The sequence below is a fragment of the Gouania willdenowi genome, chromosome 16 (genome assembly GCF_900634775.1).
Source record: "Gouania willdenowi chromosome 16, fGouWil2.1, whole genome shotgun sequence".
Classification (NCBI taxonomy): domain Eukaryota; kingdom Metazoa; phylum Chordata; class Actinopteri; order Blenniiformes; family Gobiesocidae; genus Gouania; species Gouania willdenowi.
In genome coordinates this window covers 17,426,440-17,438,000 of record NC_041059.1, presented here as the reverse complement: position 1 = coordinate 17,438,000, position 11,561 = coordinate 17,426,440, and the positions used below count along the sequence as shown (strand labels likewise).

Genomic DNA, 11,561 nt, shown 5'->3' with positions numbered 1-11,561 from the left:
ACGACACTGTCTAAATACATCACTCGTAGTATCAGTATGCCTAACCAATGAGGAGGAAAACAGAGGTTTTATAGACATTGTCCCAGCTATTTTACAATTTCACAGAAATCAACATGATAAATGGGACTTTAGCAAAGATGACTTAATAAATAGAGATATACGCTATACCTCCTACTTAAAAACATTTACCACTTTTAGTTGTGTTTTACCGTAAGCATTATTTCCGAAATAGAAAAGTACATCGGCTGTGCCTCTTCGTGGGAAAGTTTAACACAGGCACAAAAAGGGCTGATCTGGGATATTCCAATGTGTACAGAAGTGTGTTGGTGTAAGGCCCCATACTTTAAACAAACTGCCTAAAGCAATAAATTAACTCTAGAAATGTAGTCTAGGAAGAATAGTGGATCACCAGTTATACAATTTAATGTAAATTATATTGTATCTAGCTCTAAGGGAGCTTTTAAAATAATTGGACTTCCATCAGAAAACATTAACCCTCTTTCCGTCAAAGGAAAAATGTATTTCCCTTCAATGGGAATTTCCCTTCCTGCTCATCCTCATCACTCCAGATCCTGGGAGGATGCAATGCGACGACGTGACGACGCACTGTGTTTCTTCAGCATTAGTTTAAGCTGTGGATGAAAGGATGTCCACAATGTTAGATCATTTATATTTCTGATTGTTTTAATTTGAATAATTCATGTATTTGGCTGACCTGCTCTCCCTGTGGGTTGCTCTGTAGCAGGTGAGCTGGCTGATCATTCTCCAGGTTACGGACCCTGGAATCAGCCCCTCTGCTCAGCAGCAAGTGCAGGATCTCCTCCTGGTTGGGGTTGCCATGGAGACCAGCAGCCATGTGTAAAGCTGTGTGTCCGTGAGCCTAAAAGAAAAGGATTTCTATGACCCTGTGTTCACGGTCTGTGGTGTGTATCGGTGCGTGCAACATTGACGTGGATATGATGAACAAAAAAACAAGTTGAGAGTTTCATCGTCAGCGTGAACTTACTTTCATGTTGACAAAGTCTTTCATGTTCGGCAGAGGAATCGTCAGCAAGTAACGCACCAGATCAATGTTGCCCTCTTTCACAGCCAAATGCAGCACAGTCTTGTTACTTTTGATCTCCTGAAATTAAATAAAAATAGTCAGAGGTGAAAGTAACAGATTACAACTACTCACGTTACTGTAATTGACTTCCTTTTGTGGGTACTTGAATACATTTTAAAAGAAGTACAGTAATTCATCACATTTCTACACCCAACCGTTACTGAGTAAATTATTATTTTTTTGTTTTTAAATGATCAACAGACATTGTGAAACTACAAAAAAATGAAATGACCAGACAACAATCAAATGCATCACACCATAGCCGACCAATCAGAATAAATGTAATGCACCACACCAAAACAGCACTGAATGGAGGTTATTTTCTCAGTTTTAAAGTTCATAATTGTAGCTATACTTGATAGCCTGAGAATTTTATTTTATTTTGAATTGAATTCATTGATGTTACTTTATTTAAAAAAAAAAAGAATTGTCCATTTTGACAAACCTTTTATTTTATACAGATGCCTTTGAGGAAAATAAGTTAAGTTCCAACTATGCAAGAATTGGTCTCTTCCTTTTAAAGTTTATACATGCGATGTTTACTGTATGTAAGGGAACCATGGCAAGATTTATCACCATAAATAATCCTGGGGGGTGAAAGTAACTAACTTTTACTTTGAGTACTAATTAATTGAGCTACTTTTTACTTGTACTTGAGTATTTAATGTATGACTTACTTGTACTTGAGTACAATTTCAATGAAGTCATCGTACTTGTACTTGAGTAGAATATATCAGTACTCTTTACACCTCTGAAAATAGTAATAATAGAAAATCTTAGAGGAGATTAATGAAACCATCGTCATCGCCAACAACTTTTGTTGAAGCTATACTTTCAGATTCCTGTTCTTACTCAAGAGGAGCGGGACTTAATATTTAACAATTTAGTAGATATAATTAGTGCGTACAGAGTTAATTCCTAGTGATGGTCTAATCTAAATTTTTTTGGCCGCTAGTCTTTTGGTTCAGTAAATGCTCAGATCTTCTTGTGGACGCTCAGTGTGGTGCAGTGCTCCGTTTCCCATTCATTGCCCACAGTTGCTCCATTACCTGGCTGAGCAGACATGCTCCTACAGAAACAAGCATCTGCAGACAGGACAGCTTCTCTGAAGCTTGGGTTTGGAGATGGACGTCTGGTACCCCCATGTTACACAAAGACTTGACGGTGGCGCAGTGGGAAATGGCTGCACAGTGCAGAGGAGTCATTCCTAAAGAAAACACATTGTAGCAATGTTTGAATTTCTATATCACTGTGGAAATGTGTTGGAGTGTTCACATACTAATATGATATAGTAATGAATAAATAAGTTACCTTCAAAATTGAGAGCTGCCAGGTTGACATCTGGCCTGCTGTAAAGAATTGCCTGAGAAAAACAAGCAAAAAATTAGCAGATACTTTTTCAACATTAACAGTATTTACAAATAGAGAAGCTTTACCTGCAGTACATCCAGATATCCATAGTGAGCGGCCAGATGAAGAGCTGTTTGCCCGTTTACATCCCAGGCATTGATATCAGCTCCTAAATACAGCAGATCCCGCACAATCTCTGGCTGGTTGGCTGTTACTGCCACATGTAGAGCAGTCTGCACAAGCATAGGTTATCTTATATTGATGCACTTGTTATTGGAAAACAAATTAGAAGAATATTTTTAGGAGCAGTACACAGTCTTATTCCTACCTTCCCTTTGTGTTCTTTGGCATTGAGCCCGCCCACATCTCTCAGCCGTTCTGCTGCAGCGAAAGCACACTCCCTCAGTCCCTTGGCAGTGGAGATGTGCAGGATGCTGACAGAGCAAGAGCATGTTAATCCAGCTTGAATCACCAAATAAATCACCTCAATTAATAGACTTTTCTTTTGATAGTATTTGCAACATCAAGGCTTTTTTTCATCTTTTAATTTCAGCTGTGCTTGTGTAATTTTAACGTACTTATGAAATCAAAACTACAGGAAAAAATGCACAATCAGTCAATGCTTTCAAACAGTACGAGTGTGTCTCTACTCTTTTCTGCAACCCTCTATTGCTGTATCGTCACAAAGATAGATAGATAGATAGATAGATAGATAGATAGATAGATAGATAGATAGATAGATAGATAGATAGATAGATAGATAGATAGATAGAAAAAACTGGTTAGTAATACATGCAACACCAAAAAATAGTGCGATGCATTATAGTAGTGCAGTATCTGTGTAATAAGAAAGTGATTATGTGCAAAAAACATAAACCCTGAACATACGTGTCTCCATCTTCATCCTGGCTTACGGTGCTGCTGTAGTCCATCCCACTGAGCATCATCCGAGCCTCCTCCAGTTTACTGGCATCCAGCGATGAACCAAAACCTGCCGTTTTAGCCTGACTTTGACCCGCAATCGACCACGACGGGTTTAATCCACAATCCACTGGGTACTCCTGTGCACAAGGAAGATGCTATTGAGGCATCATTTGTAAGATAACATTGCAATAGCTCATTGAAAACATTTTCGGTAACACTTTACTTGAAGTTTCATACATAAAGGCTGACATTACGCTGTCATCATTATGACATGACACCTGTCATTAGCATGAATAAGATGTCATAAAGGCTGTTATTAAAGGCACACCGCGGACTTTGTGACTTTGATGGTATCAATGCTCCGAGCGGGGCTTCCCTCTCGAAATACCCCTCACGGACCGTCTTTGGCCAGGTCATGTGACCCTAAGAAAGCCTGGAGAACGTTTCACTTTACGGCAGTCACATGACCACAGGCTCGGATATACTCATTGGGCTAAGGCTTCTGCTAGTATGTTTATGCCTGTTCGTCATGGTCATGGCCGAGGCAAGCAAAAAGTTTAAAACTGCTTCTGAGGAGGCTAAAAAGACGCAGCAGAGACCCGGCCCCCTCCACCGACCCGCCTTCCGCCCGGCGCCGGACACCGCCCCACGGACGCTGGGTCGCCTATCCCCACACTGCCGCACGACCCCCGGCAAAGGGGGCCGACAACGGCGGGGAGGCCAGGCGGTGGGGGGGAGCACCACCGAAGCGGCGAGGAGGGCCGCGCGCCGTGCCTATGACAGTGGCGGCTGCTCCTCCAGCCGCGGCACAAGCCCAGCCCCATTTCGCACCCCAGCCCGACCGACCCAGCCCTTAGAGCCAATCCTTATACCAAAGTTACAGGTCAACTACTGTCTGCTTACACAATCAAAAGACAACGGAGGCTGGCCCCACTGACTGTGGCTTGTTGTGGCCACTAGGGGCGCTTGACGTGAAAGTTACAGGTCTAGTGCCCCAGTGGCCAAAAGTTACACAGTGTGCCTTTAAGTATCGCTAGTTACCTTAAACCTTCGTTACCCTAACCCCACTAGATCCCTCCACCTAACTCACAAGATGCCAACATAGCGATCAACACTTAATGACAGCTTAATGTCAGCCTTCATGACAACTTATTTAAGGTAATGACAAATAATGACAATAATAAGGTGAAATGTCAGCCTTATGTATAAAACTTCAGGTAAAGTTTTACCACATTTTCTTACATATGTCTGCAACATTGCCTCTGCCAACGCTGGGGCCTGCTGCTGTTCGCTGTATGCAGACGTCATCGGGGGGTTGTAAGATGCAGCATAGCTGGGACCTGGGAGGCTAGAGAAGTGTGTGAGTGCAGACTCCGAGGGTTGAGTCCAGCACTTATAGCTCACTGCCATGTCTGAGTAGCTGCTTCCTGCACCAAACAAAACAGGGTCACACATGTCATCTGGTGCAACTAACTGGTTATAACTTAATTATAAACAATATTTATGACCAAAGATGTAAGGATGCTGTTGGAAAAAATATTTATGTTGAAGTAGTTTCTCTACAAGTTAAACTACAGAAATGTGTATGTTTATGTGCGTGTGTGTGATTCTGTATATGCAGCACTTACCTGTATCGGTGAATGTGTTGGATGGAGACAGTTGCTATGAAAAAAAAGGGAAAAACTTAAAATGATTAAAATAAATACATGAATAAATAAATCATTTCCTGTTCTCTCATAGTTTGATGGAATGCAGTGATAATTTTCTAATACTTACTGGGACAGCATGTAAAGGAACAGGATTTGGACTGGCAGAGGAGCCGGCAGACGGGCTGGAAGATGATTCACGTCTTCGCTTTTCTTCCAGGAGTTTCTTCACTGTAGGCAGACTGCAGCACGGCTTCTCTTTTGATGCTGATGAGGAAATATTTATTTGGTGACACACATGTTGGAGATGCTATTGTATGTTTTAACATTTTTGGACAGGTAAACAAAAAAAAGATACTTTTAAAAGAGAAGAAGAGGGCTGAATTGTTCATGTGGAAACAGTTAATGGCGTTAAGCAAGTTATAACTATACAACCATTATAGAAGCTGCAGTTTCGTTTAAATGCTCTTTTTGGACTCCATTTGATCAAAACAATAGTTGACCTTTTTTTTCTTGGTCTCCTATTCAAACTTATGGGCTTTAAGCACTGGACTCCAATGGGCTTCCTTGACTTAATAGAAAGCTGTCATTTATTCTAAAACATTTCCACTCACACAAAAATCAATACAATGATGTAGTTATTGCTCTTCTGCTCAAAGCAGAAGAGCAATATATATATATATATATATATGTAGCAATATATAGTTGCAGCTGCTCTGTACCATTTACTGTACTATGTTGATTGATCCTTATTAATCCCAATGACCTAATATGAAGCAGTGAGCCAAACTGAGCTCAGATTAGTACAGATATGTAAGTGTGTATTGCAGTCAGCTTGTTAAACTGATATGTTGAATAGTTGTGGGTTCGTTGCACCTTTTTTTTAATTCACATTAAACTCCTGAACTGAAAAAAATCTGATTGCCCTGCTTAAAATCAACACTAATAATGGGATGAGAGGGTTTATTAAAGCAGCATAGGGCAGGATTTGAGAAAAAATAAACATTCATTTAAAGTTTTTTTAATGCTAATGGCTGATGAAGTCCTCTAAACCAAAGAGAATGAGTCCACACATTGTTCTACCTATTGCCTTAAAAAGATTTTTTGATACATTTTATACTGATGTTCCGGGTCCGATTTCCCCGCACAGTTCTACAGACGTGAAGTCAAATGTGACGCTGATGGTGACGTCAAAGAAGACGGCTTGGAGAAAGAAAGAAGAAAAGCACAGTGGACTAAACTACTGTTTGCTTCCACAGATGCACGCAGGGGCATGTGCACAGGTCTTGCAGTAAACAGTCACATGAATGGCGAGTAAATAAATAACTGTGTCACAGTAAAGCCTGATATATGGTTCTGCGTAAAATTGACATCGTAAATGCACGTAGCGCTCTACATAGGCATAGACCCCCTTCCCGTAACCTGGCGTGCTCCTCCCAAAAATCCTGACTACACGTCGAGGCGACGTGGAACATCAACGCTGTGATTGGTCCACTCCAAACCTCAGCCCATCACTGCTTTTTCCAGTCTGACCGCCAAGTTTCAACTCTTTGCGGAGCGATACGAGAGTTGTTTCTACAGTAGACTGAGTCAAAGAGAAAACCGAGACGGAAAGTGCCAGAGTTTTATTATTTCCTTTCATGGCTGCAGCACGTGAAGTGCCGCCAAACGGAGTCAATCACAGACGAAAGGTGTGTGTTTACTGTTATTATCTGAACTCTGCCTCTTCCCTGTACCTACAGTGTGTTTGTGTGTAGAATCAGCTTCGGTAATAAACAAACAATTGATGCGCACCCCCGCGGTGACTTGGCTGATGGCTGCAGTTACACTAACCACCATGGTGTCACTATGGAGTCTGATTTCTAGATCCTGCCCTATGCTCCTTTAAAGGTCACTATGGAACGACAGCTATACATCAAACTAGTAGTTTGTGTAAAAAAAACAGACTCATTGAGTCCCTCCTGCTGCTCCTGCTGCCTTTGGCAGACTGCCAGAATGCCCCACGACCGAGCAAAAAAAAAAAAACAATCAGAGCCAGGATTGTGTTTGATGGACTGTCTGACAGCTGTTGCTCACAGTCCCCGCCCCCTTTACCCCATGGTCAAAACACAGCAATGCTCATAGCAAGGTTGTGCCTGGAGCGCCTTCTTTTTTACAGTGTATGGTCTGAAGAAGTAGAACATGGAATTGGCGACTTTTCTTTTTGAAAGGTAATTACTGCTGCTTGATTTACATTATGTTTGATTTGTGATTGTTACACTAGAACTCTGTAGTGCATGTGTTGTTTGTTTGTATGCGTGCTGCCATCACTGCAGCCTCCGTGTGGGCTGCTGTAAGTGACACTGTGTTGTTACGCTGCTGCCGCTGATATATTGGTGTGTGCACATTAAGAGAGAGAAGCGCTGCAGTAATATGCTTTCAATAGTGCATGTTATATTACTGTGATGTTGCTGTCGGGCTAATGTTAGCTTGTTAGCTCCTCTGAGGAGGGGAGGCAGGGCAAAGAGAGCAGCAGAGAGGGAGGGGTAGGGAAGGATCTGAAAATTACGGACTGCACCTTTAAAGTTTTAAAGTTGCACTGCCATGAAATAATTAAATACGTTTGTCAATTGATTTTTTTTTTTTTTTTTCAGGTTGGACATTTTATATTACGATACTTGAACCAAGAATTACTAGCCTTACAACGTGTTTATTTTCTAAGATATCTAAAATATTCACTGTCAGCATGAAAAGTATTTAACGATTGAACTGAAAATGTGTGACTTATATACAGTCAGTTAGTTAGTTAATCATAATGAAATGACCTATTCGGATCCAATGGAACTTATTGCGTTAATTCAGGATCCAACCCAACATCATTTCATAAAGATTGATGAGTTAAAAACCAAACATTTTTTATATTTAACCAATGATGAGAGATAAAAATTGTATGATTGTTTCAAAGTGATCAAGAACCTGTATATTTATCTGAATCCTCCCAAAAAGAGGTAATAAATAGAGGTAATAAATAATGTTGAGTGCTCGGCAAGAAGGTACAGTACATGTTTCTAATTTTCACTTACTTTTTATCAGTCACAACGACATGACATTACAATAAGTAATTTCATTAGGTTTTCCCCTGCCAGTTTAAAAAAAGCATGATTTCCACCAAACAGGTAGATAAAATGATGAAAACAGGAAAAAATGGTTAAATAACCAATTTCTTCTCTTTCCAGTGGGCATGATTTGACCACACTTCTCTTTTTTCTGCTTTAAATCTTCACCCTCTGCGGCTGAACGACGAAGAGATAATTCCGCCCTCTGTGTGGAACGTGAGTACAAAGATGAATGCGTGAGTAATGTCCTTTAGGAACACAGATTATGTGGCCATGCAAACCAGAGAGAATCTTTAGAAACGTGTTGTATGGGATTACCACTGCTCATTTTCTATGACATCTTCCTGCCCTGCTCCGTTACGCTACCGACACTAAAACCACATCTTCCTGCCTTTGTGTGTCACAGCCACATCACCTAAACCAATGTGCACAGCTTATCTAAGCTTTCTATTGCATTGGCATATATACCAAGAGGAGACATGTGTAATACGTTGTTGTTGTTGTTGTTGTTGTTGTTGTTGTCTAGAAATATCAACAATGCTTAGATTTCAAGAAATGTATTGTAATTCAAAACCATTGTTCCTATTTAATCTTATTTAAGATTTTCAAAATATGTACACACTGCACCTTAATCTAATTTTAGTGCTTAGTTTTTAGCTTTAGTATTTATAATTTGGTTTTAGTCTCAGCATTTTAAATTATTACTATTCACAAGGTCACTTTAACTGCTGTTTTATACATACACCTTGGCTGGTCTAGACAATTTAACTATTTAACTTTTTAACTGTATAGACGTCTCAGGTATATGTATGTGTAGTATGGGATCTACGTATGTTTTTCACTGGATCCTGGAGAAACGTTCTCTCATCTTGTCTGCACTACTGTGTATGTTTGGCAACATGACAAAAAAGCTTGATTTGATTTGATTTGATTTGATTTGATTTGATTTGAAATAGCCCCCACTGATGTGTATTAAGCACAAAAAAAGAAAAAATTCTCATCAGAATTCATGACATTACACTCAATGTCACAAAGTTTCACTTTTAAAGTTCACTATAAGAGGACACTCAATCCTGACTCATTTGATCTTTACTGCAAAAAGTCACCTGTGGTGTTCTCACTGATGATGTAATCCAAACAGCAACAGGTGATAAAAGCTAGTGATGATGTGACCCGTTGAATAACAGACACCCCACCTCAAAAAAAAAAAAAAAAACAAGAAAACAAGAAGTATTTCTTTGTTGTGTTTCCAAAAGTAAGAGAGGTCACCTACTACATACATGAAATATAACTTTACACTGAGTTCAGCCCAAAAAAGTCTGTTTAGCCAATGTAATCTGTATTCATATCGGTGCTGTGGAAAGCCCTGGACATTGACTCATGTGCGTAGGAGGTTTGGGGATTCCTGTAACCTTTCGCTTTGCCTCTGTCCTTGGAGGAAGACAACAACACTGCACTGTGGCCATACAGCTTCCTCATTTAGTAGTTCAGCAGACCGGCTGAAAGCATAACGCTGTATGCAATCGTGAACTCAGAAAGCGAAAGGGAGGGGAGGATTATAGACAAAAAGAGCCATGCAAATAACGCTAGGCTGGCACATCAGGCTGTGTAGTGCTTGTCAGGCAAAAGTTGAAAAGGGGAAGGAAAAAAAAAAAAAGAAGCCAAATAGTTGTAGATTTTCCCCCAAATGAAAACTCTGCCTCCTGGTATCACCCAACATATGACGTCATGAGATGAAAACAGAGAGAAAATGTTGCAGATTAAGTAAAAGTACAGTGTTGGAAATAATCTAGTTTTAAAGATGATAAATAAATCCAATTTTGCTGTCAGAAACATACAGGTAATCTCTCTTAGATTAATGCTCCATCTAATTCAATTCAATTCAACTTCATTTGTATATCGCAAATTACAACAATAGTCACCTCGAAGCGTTGACAAAATTTAAAATTCTTAAGAAAAAAAACAACAAATCCACATAAACATGCTTCATCTAAGTGGGATCTAATGCTGATGGTCCCCAACCTGTAGAGGAGCATCATAATAATTATCTGTTTGTTTATTAAAACATAATCACTCATATGTCATGAAATAAGATGTTTAGCATTTAACCCTGGTAGTATTTAGTAATAGGTAAAAAGTGATGTCTCTACTTTAAACCCATGTATAATGCAACTAATAATTAAGGATGCTCACATCATAATGTTCATAACAATATTGGTATTTAAAGTAGAAAATACTCACATTTATCAAAGTGCATGTCAGAATCGGGTTGTGTTGAAGTCTTGTTCCTCTTAGTGAAGAGTCAAAACGAGCCCTGGAGACCTCTGATGTTCAGGTAGGCTGTTGTAGGTCTGCCTTTTTAAAGTCTTCAACTTGTACACACGCAGCACGTTGTTCCCAGTCACGCCTCCAACACAGGACCGCGCCCACCAGCAGGAACCACGCCCACAAGCAGAGGGAAGCCACACATTCGTGAAAAAGAAAACCCATGACTGAGGGTGAACCACTGCTACTGTCACACAATAAGGTATTTGAGTTTATGAAGTCGAATGCCAAAACAATAACAAATTATTTGAATGAATTGATTTTCATTGTTTTAGTTTTATGTTAGTTGTTTTTTACAATCCTAAATTCTTATCTATGTTTTTTTCCTAAAAGTTCAAATTCAACATGGGTTATATTTAAAATTATTACTATTGTTATTCATTAGTAGAAATAGTAATAGTAGTAGTAGTAGTAGTAATAGTAATAGTAATAGTAATAGTAATAGTAATAGTAGTAATATTAATAGCAGTAGTAGTAGTATAGTAGTAGTAATAGAAGTATTAGTATAGTATAGTATAGTATAGTATAGTATAGTATAGTATAGTATAGTATAGTATAGTATAGTAGTAGTAGTAGTAGTAGTAGTAGTAGTAGTAGTAGAAGTATTAGTATAGTAAAGTATAGTAGTAGTAGTAGTAGTAGTAGTAGTAGTAGTAGTGGTAGTAGTATAATAGTATGATAGTAGTAATAGCAATAGTAGTAGTAGTAGTAGTAGTAGAGTGGTAGTGGTCGTAGTATAATAGTATGATAGTATGATAGTAGTAATAGTAGTAGTAGTAGTAGTAGTAGTAGTAGTTGTAGTAGTAGTAGTCGTCGTAGTAGTATAGTAGTATAGTAGTAGTAGTATAGTATAGTATAGTATAGTATAGTATAGTATAGTATAGTATAGTATAATAGTAGTAGTAGTAGTAGTAGTAGTAGTAGTAGTAGTAGTAGAAGTATTAGTATAGTATAGTATAGTAGTAGTAGTAGTAGTAGTGGTAGTAGTATAATAGTATGATAGTAGTAATAGCAATAGTAGTAGTTGTAGTAGTAGTAGTGGTTGTGGTAGTAGTATAATAGTATGATAGTAGTAATAGTAGTAGTAGTAGTAGTTGTTGTAGTAGTAGTCGTCGT

At 39.0% G+C, this 11,561-nt stretch overlaps 1 protein-coding gene across 1 annotated transcript; it reads right to left on the bottom strand.

Annotated features, from left to right (window-relative positions):
• Nucleotides 1-206: 206 nt before the first annotated feature.
• nfkbid (nuclear factor of kappa light polypeptide gene enhancer in B-cells inhibitor, delta) lies at nt 207-10,597 on the bottom strand. The gene is made up of 12 exons (XM_028471335.1): nt 10,362-10,597; nt 5,156-5,292; nt 5,008-5,041; nt 4,622-4,806; nt 3,344-3,516; nt 2,784-2,889; nt 2,542-2,688; nt 2,417-2,468; nt 2,155-2,312; nt 1,007-1,123; nt 716-880; nt 207-632 (listed from the first exon to the last, which is right to left on the bottom strand). Exons 1-12 carry the CDS (start codon nt 10,375-10,377, stop codon nt 561-563), a joined length of 1,362 nt encoding a protein of 453 aa, XP_028327136.1. The 5' UTR covers nt 10,378-10,597; the 3' UTR covers nt 207-560.
• Between the last annotated feature and the right edge of the window lie 964 nt (nt 10,598-11,561).